General features: G+C 54.7%; 3 protein-coding genes across 6 annotated transcripts in view; 1 reads left to right on the top strand and 2 right to left on the bottom strand.

Annotated features, from left to right (window-relative positions):
• Nucleotides 1–24: 24 nt before the first annotated feature.
• LOC308181527 (uncharacterized protein) lies at nucleotides 25–17797 on the top strand. 3 transcript variants are annotated; one of them, XR_013941494.1, is made up of 2 exons: nucleotides 25–1125; nucleotides 1570–2893. XR_013941494.1 is itself a non-coding variant. In XM_080564917.1 (2 exons), the coding sequence occupies exons 1-2, from the start codon at nucleotides 593–595 to the stop codon at nucleotides 17457–17459; spliced, it is 1017 nt and encodes a 338-aa protein (XP_080421043.1). In that variant the 5' UTR covers nucleotides 350–592; the 3' UTR covers nucleotides 17460–17797. The 3 variants fall into 3 exon arrangements, 2 of the variants coding, with proteins under 2 accessions (XP_080421043.1, XP_080421044.1); XM_080564917.1 differs by lacking the exon at nucleotides 1570–2893 and adding an exon at nucleotides 16976–17797 and having other exon boundaries at nucleotides 350–1125; XM_080564918.1 differs by lacking the exons at nucleotides 25–1125; nucleotides 1570–2893 and adding exons at nucleotides 14934–15380; nucleotides 16976–17797.
• On the bottom strand, nucleotides 4231–5370 carry LOC308181567 (feather keratin Cos1-1/Cos1-3/Cos2-1-like). Its single transcript, XM_080564954.1, has one exon. The coding sequence runs from the start codon at nucleotides 5269–5271 to the stop codon at nucleotides 4966–4968; it is 306 nt and encodes a 101-aa protein (XP_080421080.1). The 5' UTR covers nucleotides 5272–5370; the 3' UTR covers nucleotides 4231–4965.
• The window catches only part of LOC308181537 (feather keratin Cos1-2-like), a 22528-nt gene continuing 14953 nt past the window's right edge, over nucleotides 11567–19141 (bottom strand). Inside the window, exons 1-2 of one of the 2 annotated variants that reach the window (XM_080564928.1) lie at nucleotides 13565–14800; nucleotides 11567–13189 (exon numbers count right to left, since the gene is read on the bottom strand). In XM_080564928.1, coding sequence (XP_080421054.1) covers nucleotides 12863–13189; nucleotides 13565–13663 — 426 coding nt within the window. In that variant the 5' untranslated portion in view covers nucleotides 13664–14800 and the 3' untranslated portion in view covers nucleotides 11567–12862. Of the gene's footprint in view, nucleotides 13190–13564; nucleotides 14801–19141 lie in introns of those variants that run through there. The other variant, XM_080564929.1, reaches the window with a different exon arrangement.

The following is a 19141-nucleotide window of genomic DNA, read 5'->3' as shown; positions in this document are numbered from 1 at the left end:
GAGGAGCACATGAGGGGAGGCAGAGCAAGGTGGAAAAGGAGCCACTCCACGTGCTTGTGTGGCTGGGCCCTGCACCTGAGCACTGCTGTCTGTCCTGTCCTCTTCTGGAATCTTTCCTTACCTCTGCGTAATCTCGCTCTGTCCCATGTGCATATGTGCTGCAAGGAGAAAGTGCCAGCTGCTGGTGGAGCAGCAGGAGTGGATTTGGCACCAGCTGCTGGAGTCAGACTGGGGGTGAGGCCACTCCTGGTCTGTGCTGTCAGCTGCTGGAGCCAAGGGGGTCCCCGTGTAGCCACTGGAGCAGGGGAAGGGGGTCTCAGCCTCCAGACAAATGTGTCAGCAACGGTTTGGGCCCCCAAAACCAGTTACTGCCAGTACCATCCTGGGTGCATCTTCCCCAAATGGGGCACGTGCACATCCCTGTCTGTGTGTCCTGCAGAAACGTGCTCAATTTCCATAACAGTGGAGACTGCAAAGGGGAAAGCGGCAGCTGCACCTCTTGGCCTGGGCTGAAACACTCCACTGCTGACACCAGCTCCATGTGCTGTAACAGCTGACGAGGCCCCGGCCCTCGGTGTGCTGTCGGGGTGACATGTCCCCGGGTACCAGCATACGACTCGTTCCTGCTGCCGGCTTTCCGCAGCTGCGGCGGCGCCAAGCACAGCTGCGGGACCAGCGATCCGCACCAACGTCCTCCCCGGCCCGGCCCACTGCCGTCTGTTCACCCCTCCTGCTGGGGACGCTGCAGACGGGCGGCTGTTTTCTCCGCTCCTTCTCCGTCTCCCACTCCCTTCCCCTCCCCTCTCCTCTCCCTTGCAAAAGGAGCTGCCTCAGCCTTTCCCCGCACTCGCCTCCGCGTCCCGGGCTGGGCTGCAGGACGGGCAGAGCCCCGCTGGCAGCAGCCCAAGCCCTGCCCGCCCCCAGGCGCCCAGCACTCGCAGCCCGGGCCAGCCCCCGAGCGGCCCCGGGGCGGAGCTGGCGGCGCCGGGCGGCGGCGGCGGGGAGGAGGCGCCGCGGGCGGAGCAGAGCCGGGGCTGGCGGGGGCAGCGCGGCGCGGGCGGCGGAGCGGCGGGATGCGGCAGGGCCGGGCCGCAGGGCTGGCGGGGCTGGCCGCGGTGCTCCTGGGTGCGCGGGGCTGCCGGCGGCGGGGCCGGGACGGGGGCTGCGGGGGGCCGGGGCTGCCCTCGCTGCTGGCCCGCCGGCTTCTCACGGACCTCGCTCCCCTCTGTCCTCCCTCTGCAGCCGTCCCGTCTGCCTCCAGCGAGCTCAGCCGGCCGTTCCCTCCCACCTTGCCTTGCTCCCTGCCTTCCTCCTCTCCTTTCGGCACACCCCCACTCGTTCCTGCCTGCTTCCCTTCTCCTCCTGGCTCGGCTCGGACCCTCCTTCCAAACAGCCCTGCTCCGACCTGGTCCCCAAATAACCATTCCCGGAGAAATGCCTTTGTGTGCTTTCTTCTGAGAAAATGCCCCCATCAGCTGTCAACCGTTTTCGTCTTCCCTCCCCCCACATGACAATTTCAGTAGTAGAAAAGCCCTTTTCTGAGTTGTCTCCTCCTTTTCTTCTTGGCAGTGGCTGCAGGCAGAGCCCAGGTGCAGCAGGAGCCGTGGGCACAGACCAGGGATGGCACCGGCATCAACATCACCTGCTCACACCCCAACATCCAGTCTAATGAAGTCATCCACTGGTACCGTCATCTCCCGGGCCGAGGCCCCGCATTCCTCGTGAGCAGTCACAAAGACTCCAGACCAGTGTCAGACCCGGAGGGGTGGCTGTGGGTGGCAGCAGACCGCCGGTCCAGCGCCCTGTGGCTCGCCCAGCCCCGGCTTCGGGACGCGGCGGTGTATTACTGCGCCCTGAGAGCCACGGGGAGAGGAGCCGGGGCTGCGGCCGGGCAGGAACCGTGGCGGGCGGGGCCGGGCGTGTGTGGCGGGGGCGAGGCAGGGGCACAGCCCCCAGGGGGCGCTGCCGCTCCGCCCGCCGGGACCACCTCGCCCCGCAGCCCCGGGCGGTCCCCCACCAGCCAAGCCCCAGCCTTGGCCCGGCCCCGCTGAGGCCCGTCAGTTCTCCCGGGTCAGACGCTGGGGGTCCGATGTGGGTCGGACCCAGCTGGGTGTGAGGGGTCAGGACGGCACACCCAGCAACGCTGATGTCTGGCAAGGGAAGGGGCACCCCTGACTGCATGAGCTGTGTGTAGCCCTAGAGAGACCTCCACACAGTCCTGCTCCCGCTGCTTCTTTCAAGTCTCTAGCACGTTGCAGAGAGGCCAGCAAATCAACAGGTGTGGAAATTCGGCAGAGGGATCACAGTTCATCTTCAGTGTGCTCCCAGACATGCAGAGCTTCCTTCCCTCTCCTTCCACCCTTCCCTTCTCCCCTCTGTACTCCCCTTGCTGGAGAAAGTCTTCATCCTGACAGCCAGCTGTATGCTTGGAAGTCTCTTTCCTTGATACAGCTTCATGCCCTCTACCACCTTCCTGGTTCCTTGTCTGCACCTGCCTGCTCCACTGCGTCTGGCCCAAGAGCCCTTTCAGGACACCTGAAAGCTCCGTCTCTCAGGGACGCCTGAAGGAACAATCCAGCAGGCCTTGCAGACTGCAACTGTCCCTGCCAAGCCTTCCAGGCTGTGTCAGGTTCCTGCCAACAGATGACCAAATAGACCTCAAGGAACCAGTGACTGGAATCTTTTGCTTCTTTGCCTCACAATCCCTGAGGCTCATCTTCCATACCAGAAGCCGCTTTTGCAGAAGCTCCTCTTCTGTGAATACCAAACACATTAACACCACCACCACCAAACTGTTTGATGTCATTTACAGTGCACAGTGGCAGCTTTAGTAGGCAGGTATACCGCTTGGAGTAACTTCAGTATCTCTTCTGCATGTTTAATTGATTTCCCTTGGGATGATAAGAGTCCGCTCTCCTTCCAAATTGCCCCATGTGCATGCACCACACCAAAAGCCTATTTTGAATCTGTCCAAATGTTAATTCTTTTTCCTTTCGCCAGCTCAAGAGCTCTTATCAAGGTGATGATTTTTTGCCTCTTGGGCTGATGCTCCAGGGGAAAGAGGCTTCGCCTCAATTACCTTACTAAGTATTTTTACTGCATATCCTGCGAGGCCAACTCCCTGGCAAACGAAGCTGCTGTCATTTATATACCAATCCTCTGCATGTTCTAGGGGTGTATCCTTTAAGTCTGGTCAGCTGGCGTATACCATTTCCATGGTCTCGATACAAAAGTAAATGGGTAATTTGGAAACTTAGTTACTGACGAAAGAGGCTGGGTTCCTAATATTAGTCCCAGAAAATTTGGTGAACTAATAGTCCATTCTACACATTCGTTTTCTTCTTCAGTATCTATCAACAGGTCATCTACGTATTGCAACCGTGTCCCCTTCCCTGAAGGGGTTTTCCAAGCCTCAAGATCATGGGCTAGTTGTTTCCTGAATATGTTGGTGCTATTCTTGAACCCCTGTAGTAAGACAGTCCAAGTAAGCTGAGTTTTTTTGTCCTCTCCTGGGATTTTCGTATTCAAAGGCAAAGAGTTTCTGGCTTTCAGTCGCCACGGGCAGGCAGAAAAAAAGCATCCTTTAAATCTAGTACTGTGAACCAAACTTGACTGTTTTCTAATTTTGTCAAAAGGTTATAGGGGTTGGCTACTACAGGGTATAAATCTTTTGTGATCCTGTTGAAGGCCCTTAAGTCCTGGACTATACGATAGGTTCCATCTGCCTTTCTAACTGGGAGGATAAGAGTATTATATTCTGACCCACAGTCTTCTAACAGTCCATATTTAAGAAAGTTATTGATTATTAAACATCCTTTATCTTGTTCCCTGTCTCACTCCTGGGAGTCGATGCCAGAGCCAGGCATATCTCCTCACACCTGTCTATAAAGGCGTGCCAGCATTGTCTCAGAAATGCATCACAGAGGGGACTGATTCCCATCCAGCCCATGTCAGGCTGGTTCTGTCTGCCAAGTGCTGTGCTGCGGGTGGGTGGGCCACATGTGACACATGTTCCTGCCGCACATGCCCATGTGGCCATAGCCCCGAGGTGGGGCAAAAGAGGGGAGATGAAGGTGGAGTAGAAGCGGTGGGTCATTCCTGCACTTATTCCACACATCCCGACATCTGCCATCCATCTTCTGTCCCTGCCTGCTTCCCCTGCACAGCACTGTCCTGAGCAAGCCCATTCCTAAGAGCCTGCAGGGTGCCCAGCCTTCGCAGCCTCCCACAGACTCATAGCTTTTGCCGTGAGGACAGCAGAGGTTGTGCTCTCTGTTTGCAGGACAGGGGGAGCTGTGGGCAGAGACGCTGCAAGGCAAGGGTAGATTGCCCCTTGCTCTGCAAAAGCTAGGGATGTCTTCTTCAGCTGCAAGGGGCAGTGCCCAAGAGAGGACTCTCTGCAGCGTGTCACAACCTCCCATTCTTCTGGGAGTGGGGAAGAGGCTCCTTAAACACCCATCTTGTACACAGCAAGGGCAAAACCATTCTCCATGGGCAGCTCAGGAGGGCATACACGGAGAAAAAAATGACATCTACAGCCAAGGCTGGGATGCAGAAATCTTTAATGAGTGTACAGAGGAAAAGCAGGTCACTTAGTGACCTCTGTACAGGAATCACCAGGGCCAACGATGAGGCAGCATCCCCTGCCCATGGCAGAGATCATGCAGGGCATGTGTCTGCTGTTCCCACAGGGGAAGGGATGGCTCTGAGGAGCCACAGAGCCCAAGGGAGAAGAAGAACACAAAGTAAAGGGAGAGAAGGAGGTAGGTGGAGGGATGGAAGGAGAGACATGGGCCATATTTTCAGAAATCTCGGGGTAGCCCCTGGTTTGGCTCCTGCCAATGTCTGCCAGAGGAGGTGAGGAAGGTCAGTCATTCTGAAAGCAAGGGCCTGAAGATTTCTCCTTTGTCCAGAATCATATTCGTAGTTCCTAGGAGAAGTACCCCAGGGCCGTGGCCAGTGGCTTTAGCAGGGCAGGCACCTTCTGCCACCGTAGCGGCTGGAAATGCCCGAGAGGTCACAGCAGCCAGAGGTGATGGGGACTCCGTCACAGCTGAGGATGCTGCCAACGGCAGCAGAGGTGGAGGATCCCACAATGGTGTTCTGCGGGAAGGAGCTGAGGATGGGTCCAGGCAGGGTCACCACCACAGGAGAGGGCTCAATGACAACAGTGGAGTTCTGGCACTGCCTGACGCAGGGCTCGTTGCAGCTGCTGGCCAGTGGGGACGGGCCACAGGGCTGGCATGGCAGGCACTGGTTGTAGCAGGACATGTCTGGGGGCAGGAGATGCACCTGGGAAAGAGGACAGGGAGGAAGCAGAGCACATGGGTAGGTGAGGAGCAGCCTGCTTACCCCATCGGAAAGGAGCCAAGGCAAATGCTGAGTGTCAAGGCTGTGCCGGGGGCACATGGTCTTAAACACTTTGTCCTGACAGGGCCCTTCAAAGAGCATCCCGGCCCAGAGGCATTCTCGCATAGTGCATAAACCAAAAGCCACCTCAGCCCCATGTCCCAGCCTCTCTCTACACAAACCTTCTCTATCCAACCCTCTCCCATGGCAAGAAACTCCAAGGCCCAGCATAGCACTGAACCACCATCAGATGAGATGTCTATTGATGCAAGATCCCTTCCACTTTGGAAGAGGAGGAGGAGAGGGCTTCAGACTCACCTGGTTCCCAAGGAATACGAAGCGAGAGAATTGGATGAGAAAGCAGGGAGCTGGGCTGCCTTTTATACTAGTCCTTCATTGCTGCAGGCCCAGAGTCTCCCTTGGCAGAGGTAACAATTTTCTGAGAAGCTCATCTTGAATGCAAACCATCCCAACAAATGATATGGGCTGTGCATTGGTTTCCTGCACTGCTGCCTTTTCATTTCCAGATCTAGGCCATGGCCATTCCGCAGTGATAGTTTCTTTAGATTGCTGGGATGAAATGTCTAAGGACTAGAACCACGTTCCCCTCATCCACCCTCTTCCACCTCCTTCCCCCGAGCGGCACAGGGGAACAGGGCATGGGGGCTGCATTCAGTCCATAGCGCTTTACATCTGCCACTCCTTCACAGTCACTGTCTTCTATTCTCCAGTGTGCGGTCCCTCCCATGGGATACTGTCCTTCCTGAACTGATCCTATGCAGGCTTCCCACAGGCAGCAGCTCTTCAAGAACTGCTCCAATATATGCCCGTACCAGGGGGTCCATCCATCAGGAGAAAACTGTTCCAAAATGTGTCCCTGACGGGCAGCAGCTCCTGCCAGGTCACCACTACAGTGGCCTTGAACATTTCCAGGGATGGGACATCCACAAGTTCTCTGCACAACCTGTTCCTCTGTATCACCATCCTCATAGAAAAGAATTGCTTCCTAATAGCTAATCCAAATCTACTCTCTCGTAAAACCATTTTAAATTTTAAAACCATTTAAATTTTAAAACCATTTTAAAATGTGCTGGACAATTTAAAACCATAACCCCTTGACCAGCTGTCTGATCATCTTCGTGGCCCTCTTTTGGACCCACTCTAACAGGTCTGTGTCTTTCTTATGATGGGGGCCCCAGAGCTGAATGCAGCACTCCAGGTGGGGTCTCGCAGGAGCAAAGTAGAGGGGCACAATCATCTCCCTCCACTGGGCATTCATGCCTCTTTCATTGCAGCTGAGATTAAGGTTAGCTTTCTGGGCTATAAGTGCACTTTGCCTGTTCATCTTGAGTTTTTCATCAAACACCACCACCAAGTCCTTCAGGGCTCTTCTCAAACCATTGTCAGCCCAGCCTGTGTTTGTGGTAGGGATTGTCCTGATCCACATAAAGGACCTTGCACTTGGCCTCATTGAACCTCAGGAGACTTGCATGGGTCCACTTCTCAAGCCTGACTAGGTCTCTGTGGATGGCATCCCTTCCTTCCAGTGTGAGAAATGCACCTCTTGGTGTTGTCACCAAGCTTTCTGAGGGTGGACTCAGTGCCACTGTCCATGTCACTGACAAAGATATTAACTAATACCGGTTCCAGAACAGACCCTTGAGGAATACCTCTCATCACTGGTCTCATCCTGGACATTGAACCATTGACCACAACTCTTTGAGTGTGACCATCCAGAGCTGGCAGAGAGGGAAGTGACCTCGCAAGCTTGAGCTCCTTTCTGGGCACTACTGTGAAGGCAAGAGTATGACATGGTCCTGTTTTTTCTGCCAGCCTTGATGGCACTGGCAGACATTGGTGAGGTGTGACATTCAGGAGGGCAAGATAGGGGCAAGATGACATCACTTCTGGAGGGGGGAAATTGGAGTCCTGCCTCCCTGGAAGAACTGGAAGTCTTTTCTCTAGGGAGAGCAGGGGCTGCAGACAGGAATGGGAGACAGTCTGGGAGACGTCAGGAGCAACGAGTGTACAGGGATGAATTCTGCATGGATTGAAGATTCAAGATGATTCTGCACTTTTCCTTTGCAGATGCCTAGCATTTTTACATGCACTGTTCATAGGTATGTATGGTGAAAGAGAGGTTGCTGCTAGGCAACAGATCGGAATGACAGATAGGAGCTTGTGCCCTCCTAAATGTGTTGGACAAAATACCATCAGCATATGTGGGGATGGCTGTAATCCTCGGTAGGATGATTTCCCGGAAGATCTGGAAAGAAAGTTAATTATATGCAAGAAATTAGATCACAGAAGCACAGAATGTTAGAGATTGGAAGGGACATTGAAAGATCATCTAGTCCAATCCCCCTGCCAGAGCAGGAACACCTAGATCAGGCCACACAGGAATGCGTCCAGGTGGGTTTTCAATGTCTCCAGAGAAGGAGACTCCACAACCCCTCTGGGCAGCCTGTTCCAGTGCTCTCTCACACTCACCGTGAAGAAGTTTCTTCTCATATTTAAGTGGAACCTCCTATGTTCCAGCTTGCACACATTGCCCTTTGTCTTATCATTAGAAGTCACTGAGAAGAGCCTGGCTCCATCCTCCTGACAATCCCACTTTACATATTTATAAACATTAATAAGCTCACCCCTCAGAGATGTTGCAAAAGGACAAGTTGCAGTAAGAAATGATGAAGTAAGGTAGGGCAGGAATGGCTCATCTCTTGTGCTGCAGGAAGAGAGATAAACTGTTAAGAGAGCTGAGGGAGACTGAGAAAAGATAGACTCAAAACCTGGTGAGATACTGCTAAAAAGCAGGTAACCTGACAGATGGATATGGGAATTGAATAGCATCTGCAGAAAGAAGAGTGCATGTGTACTTAGCTCAGCACTTTACAGCCCATGAAAAGGGAGATGCAGAGTGAGCCAGTTGCTGAAATGATAGAAACAGTAGAGAGAGGAGGAGAACGGATACACAGTCTAGCCATGCTGTAATGTCTTTCTGGCTTCACAGGTCATGCACAAAAGGACCTGTGCTGCACTTTGCACAGGAAACCACCATCCAGGTGGGACACAATGCAACTCTGCACTGCAATTTCTCCACCAGCTGCTCTGCTTTCTAAATTTTCTGGTACCAGCAGCGCGTGACCCAGTCCCCTCAGTTCTAGCTGCAGGTAATTTCCAGGTTGTTCTCCACTGTGCTCTCCGTGGAGAACTCCCAGGTGCTTCTCCACATGCAGGATGCCAAGCTCCAGGACAGCGCTGTCTACCTGTGTGCACTGAACCCACACTGGTGCCTGCAGCATGCAACTTTATACAGGAAGGTGCAGGTGCTGTGAGGAGCAGCTCCCTCTCATCACAGTTTGCATGGAGCTCTGAGCTGAGCCTGCCCAGCAAGGACACGTGGGGCTTGTGGTGAGCCAGGTGTGAGTGGCAGCCCCTGCTCCTGATGCCTGGCAGTGTGGTTAGCATAACCAACAGTAAGGCAAATATCCATAATGTGGAAGGGGGCTGTTAATGCGCACCCCTGCCCCCTTGTCTCTCCCTCTCAATGGCCCCAGTGTGTGGAGACACCCATTGTTGTGGTGAGAAGGGACACCAGTGTTATCAAGCCCCCAGTGCTGAGTCACCATGAGGGTATTGGGAGCACCTACTGACAGGGTGATTAAGCCCATCAGGGTTATCAATACCCAGGTTCTGGGTTGCCAGGAGATGGTGACACCTGTTCGGGAGCAGGGAAGAATAACAGCACAGCAAGCCCTGTCTATAAGATAAGGCAGCAGCAAGCCCTAAGTGGGACTTAGTCCAGGACTGTTGATGGATGGCAAAGCGTGTGATCACTGCTGGCCAGGGAGGCCTCCACCATCGTCTTCTTCCTGTGAGGACTGAGTGAGCAACTGGTGGTCTTCTATGTAAAGCCTGAGTCAAGGCTGTGATCGTATCACAACAATTAAAGAATTTAACATGATAAGCAGGGGTGTGTATGTGCCATGCATTAGCATATTCCAAGATGGACTGGCTGGTGAATGAGAGGAAAAACTGCCTGAAAGGTCTGAGCCAGAGGTGGGTAAGGGAGCCCAGGGCCCAGGCATGAAGACTGGGCAGGCTGAGAACCCATGGTAATCTTTGAGGGATCCCTGTGACTGTGGGGATGCTTGTGAGATAAGTGGGTGACAGCACACATCCCTTGGCTAGCAAACATCAGGCTGGCCTTGCTAGAGGAAAGGAGGGGGCCCACATGCTGGGTAGGAGCCAGGCTCTGGGCATGGTCATGAGATGGGCTGAGGGCCTGTGCTGCTATTGATGGTGTGTGGTTCAGCACAAGCAGGCACCAGCAACAACACAGCCATGGCTGAAACACAAAGAGGACATTTATGGTCATTACCTCACTGCTGGGGTATCTCTGAAGCTACACTCGGACAGAGACACACAAGTGGGGATGCAGGCACTGCTAAGCTCAGCCCATGCTCAAAGATCACCGACCTGCTGTCTGCGCCTGTTTATCAAGGATTTGTGGAGGTGTAGGTTAGCACCATGCTGTGATCCTCTCTGTGGAGGTTCTGCAATGGGAGCCATGAGGAGAGGCAGAGAGAACCGTTCTTCTTCAGTCTTCAGAAGAGAAAGTAAAGAAGAGCATTTTGATGCTTCTGACACTTGGCGGTAGGATAAAGAGACAAATGGAGCCAAACTCTTCTTGAACAACTTGAAAGAACACAAGGCAATGGGCACAGTCTGTAACATGGAATATTCTAACAAAAAATTATGAAATATGTTGCTTTTCTATTTGTATTTATTTATTTATTTAAATCATGTAAATCTCAGGAATCTCAGACCCTGGAGACAAGAGAGGAAGTCCTGAGAAAGGAAGACTTTCCCTTGGCTGAAGAGGATCCAGAGATCATCTAAACAAACCTGACATACACAAATGAACAGGACCCGATGGGATGGCAGGGAGGAAGAAGAGCACAGGGATATGTGGGGAGAAAAATGTCTTCATCAAGACATGATCTGAAAAGAGTGGCCAGGACCAACAAGAATGCTGCCTCTCTCTTAGGTGAAAATCCTACTCAGCCAGGTCCCAGATGGTCTCTGAGTCACACCTTTCCCGATCCCTCTCTCATGACCATCATCGTCAAAACCCAGCACAACAGGTATCAGCATTATTAGAAAAGGACATGTGGAAAGGGCTTCTGACACACGGGTTCCCAAGAAAAAGAAGTTGAGGGGGTCGAGGTGCTGGTGTGGATTTTCTGATGGCCCTGCACCACCCCAGGCCCAAAGGTAGCCTCCACAGAAGTGATAATTTTCTAGGATTCTTGTGATGAATGGAAAACCTCTCAGCTACTGACATGGGCTGTGTGGCTTTTTTGCCCCTCCACGATACATTTTCAGTTCCTGGCTTATGCCACACCCATTCCCTCTTGGAGGTTTCTTCTGAGTATGGGATGGAGAGATCCCAGGATTTCTGAGCCAGGACTGAGTCACTGGTGGCAGAGGACTCAGCTGAAGAGCATGATGGATCCAGCACAGGCAAGCGAAGCTGGCCTGGGACACTGTGGTGGCATTGTTTGTGGCTGTAGTGACAGGATGGGGCCCAGCAGCTCCCAGCCCTGCAATTCTTGCCTGGTCACCCGCGGGCTTCCCTGCACGCAGACGTGCCATGTCTTCCTCTTTCCCTCCCTCCCAACTTACTCCAACAGTCCCATGGGGTGGGCTTCCAGGCAGGTGGGCTGCACTGTGCGGTTTCCCTTCTCTTCCTTCTAAAGCTGCCTACTGAAGAAATGGGTTGACCTCCTTGGACTCCTCTCTCTGGGCTGTCCCTGCACATCTCCAACCTGTGTTGTCCTCTCCTCTGGATACACCATCCCAGTCTGGCTCTAGCATCAAATCCCAAAGGAAACCTTACATGAGAGACCTCCCAGAGACCTTCCTCACTGTTCAAGCTTGGATGAAGTGTAGGACGCCTGGTTTCACAGCCCCATAGCCTAAGGGAAAGCAGGAGAACTCCTGCATTACTTTCCATCAACTTAAAAATCTCTTTTAAGCCTTGGCAATTAATTAAGATTCTATCAAATATTCCAGTTTTTTCAGACCTACTTGGTTATTGCAAAATGATACAAGAAAAGAAAGAAGGAACAAGAGAAAAAAAAGTAATCTGGATTTGATAGACTGTAATTTCTAGCTCACTTCCAGGAGGGTCCTGAAATAAAGAATGGGTGGATGGATGCCAGGAGAAGGATGGATAAAAATTTGTATGGCTGTCTACATGGAAGTAGAGTATGAGGGAGAGAGTGGAGATGGAGGGAGAATGAGACTGGCTGTGATCAAGAGAGGCCATGGGAAGAGCCTTTTAGGTGAGGAAAAGGCTTTTTCTTTGATGCTTACTGCTGCTCGTGTTGCAACATGAAAGGTCATTTTGATATCATCTCCTGAAATCTTAGAATCATGGTAAAGAAGAACAGCTCCCATTCTCATTGCTACGTCTCAGTGGAGCCTAGGATTTCTGCACCCTCAGAGGGTCCTTTCTGGAGCAAGTGGATTTGTGGCACCTATGGGGTCTCTGAGTTCCTAGACCTGAAGAAAGCTGATCCATGCTTGGGGAAATGAAAGCAAGACTGAGCAGCGCAGACGTGGTGCCCATGATCAGGTGGTGGAGGAGAGGGGAAAGTGGAGTAGAGACAGAGGGCCATTCCCAAGACAATTAACCATTCCCAGTTTCTGCAATCCTTTGGGATCCTTTGGGATCATCTTTGTCTGGGCCTTCGTCCCCAGCACAGCTCCAACAAAAGCAAGAGGAACACTATTCCCCAAGATCTGGGGCCTCCAAGATCAAGGGACTGTGTCTTGGTGGAGGTATCACAAGTCAAGGACTGGTGTCCACTGGCTGTGGAGGAACCAGGCATGTCTTCCTCAGCTTCAAGAGACAGTGCCTGAAAGATGAAATGCTGCAGTGTGCCCTCGCCTCCAATGCCCAAAAGAGTGAGGCAGTGCCCCCAGATAAATCGCACCAAAACAACAGGTTTCTCCCCTGTCCATTTCTGCAGATGGAAAGACCAGACTAGGACATACTCAGGGTTGCTGCAAATGTTTATTGAGTCTCAGGAGGGAAATGAGGTGACTCCAAGAGGAAGTCCCCAGAACACTGAGCAGGATGAGCAGACAAAAATCTGTTCGACTTCTCCTTTAGCATAGTTGCCCCAACTACCTGGCCCACAAGTGGGGACAGGCTAGCAGGTCACTCCAGGCTGGTTTCTGGGGGCATCACAGGGAGCTTGAAGGGGAGCAGAGGGCAACAAAGAAAAGAGAGGAAAAGAGTGAGTAGAAAACAAAAAAGATAGACATTGGCCACGTTGTCGGAGAAGCCAGGCTGGCCCCTGCCTGTCTGTCTTTACAGAACAAGCCAGAGATGGTCAGGTCCTCTTAAAACAATGGCACAAAGTCTGTTCTTCTGTCCATTTTTGTCCAGCAGCATATTCTGAGTTCCTGGGGTCCTGGTCTGGGGCACTGTCTGGCGTCTTTAGCAGGGGCGGCACCTGCTGCCACAGTAGCGGCTGGTAATACAGGAGAGGTCACAGCAGCCAGAGGTGATGGGGACTCCTTCACAGCTGAGGATGCTGCCAACGGCAGCAGAGGTGGAGGATCCCACAGCGGTGTTCTGCGGGAAGGAGCTGAGGATGGGTCCGGGCAGGGTCACCACCACAGGAGAGGGCTGGATGACGATGGTGGAGTTCTGGCACTGCCTGACGCAGGGCTCGTTGCAGCTGCTGGCCAGCGGGGTAGGGCCACAGGGCTGGCACGGCTGGCACTGGTCATAGCAGGACATGTCTGGGGGCGGGAGGTGCACCTGGGAGAGAGGGCAGAGAGGAAGCAGAACATGGGCGTGCATGAGGAAAAGCCTGTCACCACACCCTGACGGAACCAAGGCACAGGCAGTGCTGAGAGCTGGAGGCTGTGCAGGGATGTGCCAGGGCTTCTTAGCCTCATCCTGCCAGAGCTCAAAGAGAACCACCAGAGCCTGGCTACAGCCTAGGCTCCAGCCCAGGAGCCATCATACTGAAGGCCCAGTCTTCCTCCATGACAAACCTTCTACCCCTTGACTCTCCCACAACCAGCAGCCCCAAGATTTGGCATGGAACACAGCTGATAGCAGCTGAAAGGTCCATGGAGCTAAGGTCTGCTTTTGGAGAATGAGGGGGAGAAGAAGGGGCTTCACACTCACCTTGTTCCCAAGGAGAAGAAGGCCAGAGAAGTGGATGAGAGAGCACAGACCTGGGCTGGCTTTTATACTGGGCCTTAGCTGCCCCATGTCCAGAGGCATCCCTTGAAGCAGGGACTGTTTTCTGACAAGCTACTCGTTCATGCAAAACATCCCAGTTAATGATATGGGCTGTGTGTTGCCTTCCTGTGATGCTGCTTTTCATTTCCTGCTTTATGCCCTTTCCCCAAAGAAGGCAACTTCTGAGTGGCAGGTTGGGAGGCCCAAGTATTTCCAGGCAACACACGTCAGTGTGGGCAGAAGACTCAGCTCACGTGCTGGAAGAGTCCAGGAAAGGCAAATGATGTTAGCCTGGGTGACTCCTTAGGGTCTCTTTAAAGATATTTTGGCCAGAGGTGACTCAGCTCCTGCCTGTGACCCTACCCCTCCTGACACTGCCCTCAGGGAAAACCTGATGGCCTGTTTTGCCTCCTCCTGCTCTGATCCAGGGATGTCTGTATGGGGGGGGCTAGGCTGTTCAGGGCCTTTCTGGATCTCAAAAGAAAGGCCCAACAGGACACTGTTTTATTTAGAAAGAACAAGAAGAGAAATGTAGACAGCAAGTAAATCTTTCATGTGCAGGTGACCTTGCTTTTTTGCAGCATCAGACAGAGCGAGGTGGATTTTAACAAGACACACAGTGCAGATCCTGTCCATAGAGACTTCTTTCTTCACTCTCATATCTTCCATTTTACAGTTAAAAAATAAATAAAGAAATCATACAGCTTGTACTTATAAGATGGAAGCTTTTGTCTCTCTTGACACCAACCAGTGCTCACCATGGTGTACTCCAGCACATTCCCTTACTGCTGCTACTCAGGCTAACAAATGGGTTTCTTAGCGCCTAAGTGCAAAGCCCAGGAAAGCTGACATTGTCTTGCCAAAAGCCCTGGCTCTAGTGCCTTCTGCAAGGCTCCCAGTCCATCTCCCTTCTCTGTGCAGTCTCTCTGGGTACCATTTCAAACCATGTACCTCGTCTAAATACTGTCCAGAAACTGTTGGGCTTGTTTCCCGATGGGGTCTCAGCTGAGTGCACACTGTGTCACGTTCATGCACAGGTTCCTCTCTTGTGGGCACTTGCCTGTAATGGGGCTGCCTGGGATGGAGTTAACGTTCCCCACAGCAGCCCCAACAGTGCTGTGCTCTGCACTTGGAGCAAGAACAGCACTGCCATTGCACCAATGTTTGGGCTACTGCGGAGCAGTGCTGGCACAGCATCAAGACTCCCTCCAAGCTCCAGATTACCCAGGTAGGCATCCAGACAGGCCTTGAATATCTCCAGAGAAGGAGACTCCACAACCTCCCTGGGTTGTGGAGAGAAAGAACAGCATGAACCTCGAAAGAACACGCAGGGTCACAATCCTGACCGACAGATGACGAGGGAGGCAGTGAGGAGACCAAACCTGGGCAGTTGCACCACTTGCGGGGGGTACATGAGGCTGTGGATGTGTTTATGCCAGTGAGGTTATCAGATTGGGGACCTTGTCAATTGGGATGCTAAGAAAAGAGGAGGCATTCAACAAGCATACAGAGACCGAGACCAGAGAAAACAAACACAGAGGCAATGACAAGAGACAAACCTCACCATTCACACCAGTTGTTGGCCTATCAAGAAGCCACAGGTGCCACTGCCAGGAAGATCAGCCTGGGCCTTGCACCTCCTACAGCTGTGGGCCAGGACATAGGCTGGGATGGGTGCAGGACAGACCTATACAACCCCAGGAGGGGACATGCAGGGCAAGGAGAGCCAGGAGGAGCACACCAGGGCAGACAGAGCAGGGTGTAAAAGGGGCTGCTCCATGCACTTGTGTGGCTGGGCCCTGCACCTGAGCACCGCCGTCTGTCCTGTCCTCTTCTGGAATCTTTCCTTACCTCTGCAGAATCTCGCTCTGTCCCATGTGCATGTGTGCTGCAAGGAGAAAGTGCCAGCTGCTGGTGGAGCAGCAGGAGTGGATTTGGCACCAGGTGCTGGAGTCAGACTGGGGGTGAGGCCACTCCTGGCCTGTGCTGTCAGCTGCTGGAGCCAGGGTGTCCCTTGCAGCTCCTGGAGCAGGGAAGGGGGGGTCTCTGCCTCCAGGCAAATGCAGCAGGAGTGTTTGGGGTCTCCAAAAGCAGCTAATGGGGGTACCGGCCTGGATTTATCTTCCCCAAATGGGGCGTGCATGTCACTGTCTGTGTGTCTCACGGGTACGTGCTCAACTTCAATAGCAGTAGAGCCTGTAAAGGGGAAAGGGGCAGCCGGGCCTCTCAGTCTGGGCAGAGACCTATGACCGGCGATGACAGCTCAATGGGCAGCGCTACACAGCAGGGCCCGAGAGGTTTGGGGTGCTGTCGGGGCACTCTGTCTCCGGACCCGTTCCTGCTGCTGGCTTTCCGCACCTGCGACAGTGCCGGCCACAGCCAGGAAACCAGCGCACCACAGTGCCAAGCTCCCAGGCCCAGACGGACCTAACCCGTTGCCCTCCACCTGCCCTCTTCCTGGGGATGCTTCAGGCAGGCAGCTGCTTTCTCCTCTCCCTCTTCTCTCCTCTCTCCCTCCTCATTTCCTACCCCGTTCACTCCCCTCTTCTCCCCTTCCCCCTCGCAAAGGAGATGCCTTAGCAGACGGGCAGCTGCTGTCTCCGCTCCCTCTCCCTCTCGCTCCCTCTCCCACTGCCTCTCCTATCCCGGGCTGGGCTGCAGGACGGGCAGAGCCCCGCTGGCAGCAGCCCAAGCCCTGCCCGCCCCCAGGCGCCCAGCACTCGCAGCCCGGGCCAGCCCCCGAGCGGCCCCGGGGCGGAGCTGGCGGCGCCGGGCGGCGGCGGCGGGGAGGAGGCGCCGCGGGCGGAGCAGAGCCGGGGCTGGCGGGGGCAGCGCGGCGCGGGCGGCGGAGCGGCGGGATGCGGCAGGGCCGGGCCGCAGGGCTGGCGGGGCTGGCCGCGGTGCTCCTGGGTGCGCGGGGCTGCCGGCGGCGGGGCCGGGACGGGGGCTGCGGGGGGCCGGGGCTGCCCTCGCTGCTGGCCCGCCGGCTTCTCACGGACCTCGCTCCCCTCTGTCCTCCCTCTGCAGCCGTCCCGTCTGCCTCCAGCGAGCTCAGCCGGCCGTTCCCTCCCACCTTGCCTTGCTCCCTGCCTTCCTCCTCTCCTTTCGGCACACCCCCACTCATTCCTGCCTGCTTCCCTTCTCCTCCTGGCCCGGCTCGGACCCTCCTTCCAAACAGCCCTGCTCCGACCTGGTCCCCAAATAACCATTCCCGGAGAAATGCCTTTGTGTGCTTTCTTCTGAGAAAATGCTCCCATCAGCTGTCAACCGTTTTCGTCTTCCCTCCCCCCACATGACAATTTCAGTAGCAGAAAAGCCCTTTTCTGAGTTTTCTCCTCCTTTTCTTCTTGGCAGTGGCTACAGGCAGAGCCCAGGTGCAGCAGGAGCCGTGGGCAGAGACCAGGGATGGCACCGGCATCAACATCACCTGCTCACACCCCAACATCCAAACCGGCGAGTACATCCAGTGGTACCGTCAGCTCCCGGGCCGAGGACCCGCATTGCTCGTGAGCAGTCCCAAGGACTCCAGACCAGTGTCAGACCCGGAGGGGTGGCTGTGGGTGGCAGCAGACCGCCGGTCCAGCGCCCTGTGGCTCGCCCAGCCCCGGCTTCGGGACGCGGCGGTGTATTACTGCGCCCTGAGAGCCACGGGGAGAGGAGCCGGGGCTGCGGCCGGGCAGGAACCGTGGCGGGCGGGGCCGGGCGTGTGTGGCGGGGGCGAGGCAGGGGCACAGCCCCCAGGGGGCGCTGCCGCTCCGCCCGCCGGGACCACCTCGCCCCGCAGCCCCGGGGGTTCCCCCGCCAGCCCGGCCCCTCCAAGGCACTCCAGTTCTGCTGAAAGGGTCTGGAGCCTGGGTGCAGATGAACGGAGATGGCACCAGCCTGGCAGAGATGTGTCCAGGGAAGAGGCACCGAAACACAGCTCCTTTCTCCTGAGTCCTCCTTTTCCTCACGCTGCAACTATCACCCTCTGGTACTGCCAACAGTTTGGGTCCTTGGTTTAATTCAAGGTAACAATGTTTGGAGTGCCTCAGCGTGGCTGTCCATCGAACACCTTGGGATGTATAGGAGAAGCAGACTGCTGTGAGGCTCCTGATAGTGCCTGTCAGTGAGGGATTTCCACCCCTGGACACTGCCAGGTCCTCCTGGGAGTCAGTGCCGGAGCCAGGCCCATCTCCTCACACCTGTCTATAAAGGCCTGCCAGCATTGTCTCAGAAATGCATCGCAGAGGGCACAGATTCCCATCCAGCCCACGTCAGGCTGGTTCTCCTGAAGGCAAAGGGGTAGCTCCACATGAGGAATTTCACAGCAAAGGGGTTTGCTCAGCTTAGTGGGTGTCTCATCCAAGCTAAGCTGCCTTGTGCAAACACAGAAGCAGAATCCACCCACAGTTTTATCCATTTGCCAACGACACACCAAGAACTTCACCCAAGGTTGACATACTGTCTCCTGGGGCATTGAAGGTAGGCAATAAACAGTAGGGCAATTAAGAAACCAATGTCTCCAGGATCTACCAGTCCTGTATTGAGTTGTAACACAGGCCAAGCCCTTCCAGGGCAATGGGCCATCCAACAAACCAGAAATGTTTCTCAGAGCTCTGCCTGGGTCTCTTTCCTGTGGTCTACCCCACACCTTAGCCCTGGCAGTGCCATTCCTTCACCTGGGCTAAACTGGTTACGTTCTCTTGCAGCTGTGGCTGGTTCCATTCCTCTGACACCAGGAAAGACAAAGGGTCCACCCCAGCACACCTTTGGCTCTTCTCTCTTGCCTGCATGGTTGATTCCTAATGGACATGACAAGGCTGTACCAAGCAGGGCCATACGTGGATCTCTAAGGAAACAGCTCTGTAATCGAGCAGGGACAGTGTGCCCTGCTGATGGGAGCTGTTACAGAGGTAACCAGGCTCTAATGAGAAGCTGCAGACATCAGGGGGCTGCAAAGCACTGACAGGAAAGATGTCTGCCAGCAGTCGAACGGGGCCTGGAAACAATGGGCATCCTTGAAGTGCAGCTGGGCACCAGAGCGCTGCAAACATCCTGAAGATAGCCTCTACATAACCAAAGGAAGAAACAGAGAAACAACCTTCTGCCTGAGCGGGAGCAAAACAAACGGTCAGGAAAAGTGGAAACGAGCGTGAGGAAGTCCCTGTGAGTGCAGGTCCTGGGCCTGAGGAAAGCTGCTGCATGCCTGGGGGCAAGTGGGCAGCACAGAGCAGCGTGGAGGCATGCAAACTGCTTGCTGTCTTTGCACTGAGCCAGCCCATGGGGGTGCAGGGTCCTCAGGGACTGGAGATTGCCGCGTATGGTCCATTACGGCTAACACCAATGCTGACTTGTGAAGGGGGTCGGCCCTGCATGTGTGCCACCACCTGGGCCCTGCCAAGTGCTGTGCCAGGGGGAGTTGGGCCTCATGTTCCTGCCGCACATGCCCATGTGTGCTGGCCATAGCCCTGAGGTGGGGCAAAAGAGGGGAGATGAAGGTGGAGTAGAAGCGGTGGGGCATCCCTGCACTTATTCCAC

This window comes from Anser brachyrhynchus (assembly GCF_964034855.1).
Source record: "Anser brachyrhynchus genome assembly, chromosome: 22".
NCBI lineage: Eukaryota > Metazoa > Chordata > Aves > Anseriformes > Anatidae > Anser > Anser brachyrhynchus.
This window is presented reverse-complemented; position numbering and strand designations above follow the sequence as displayed.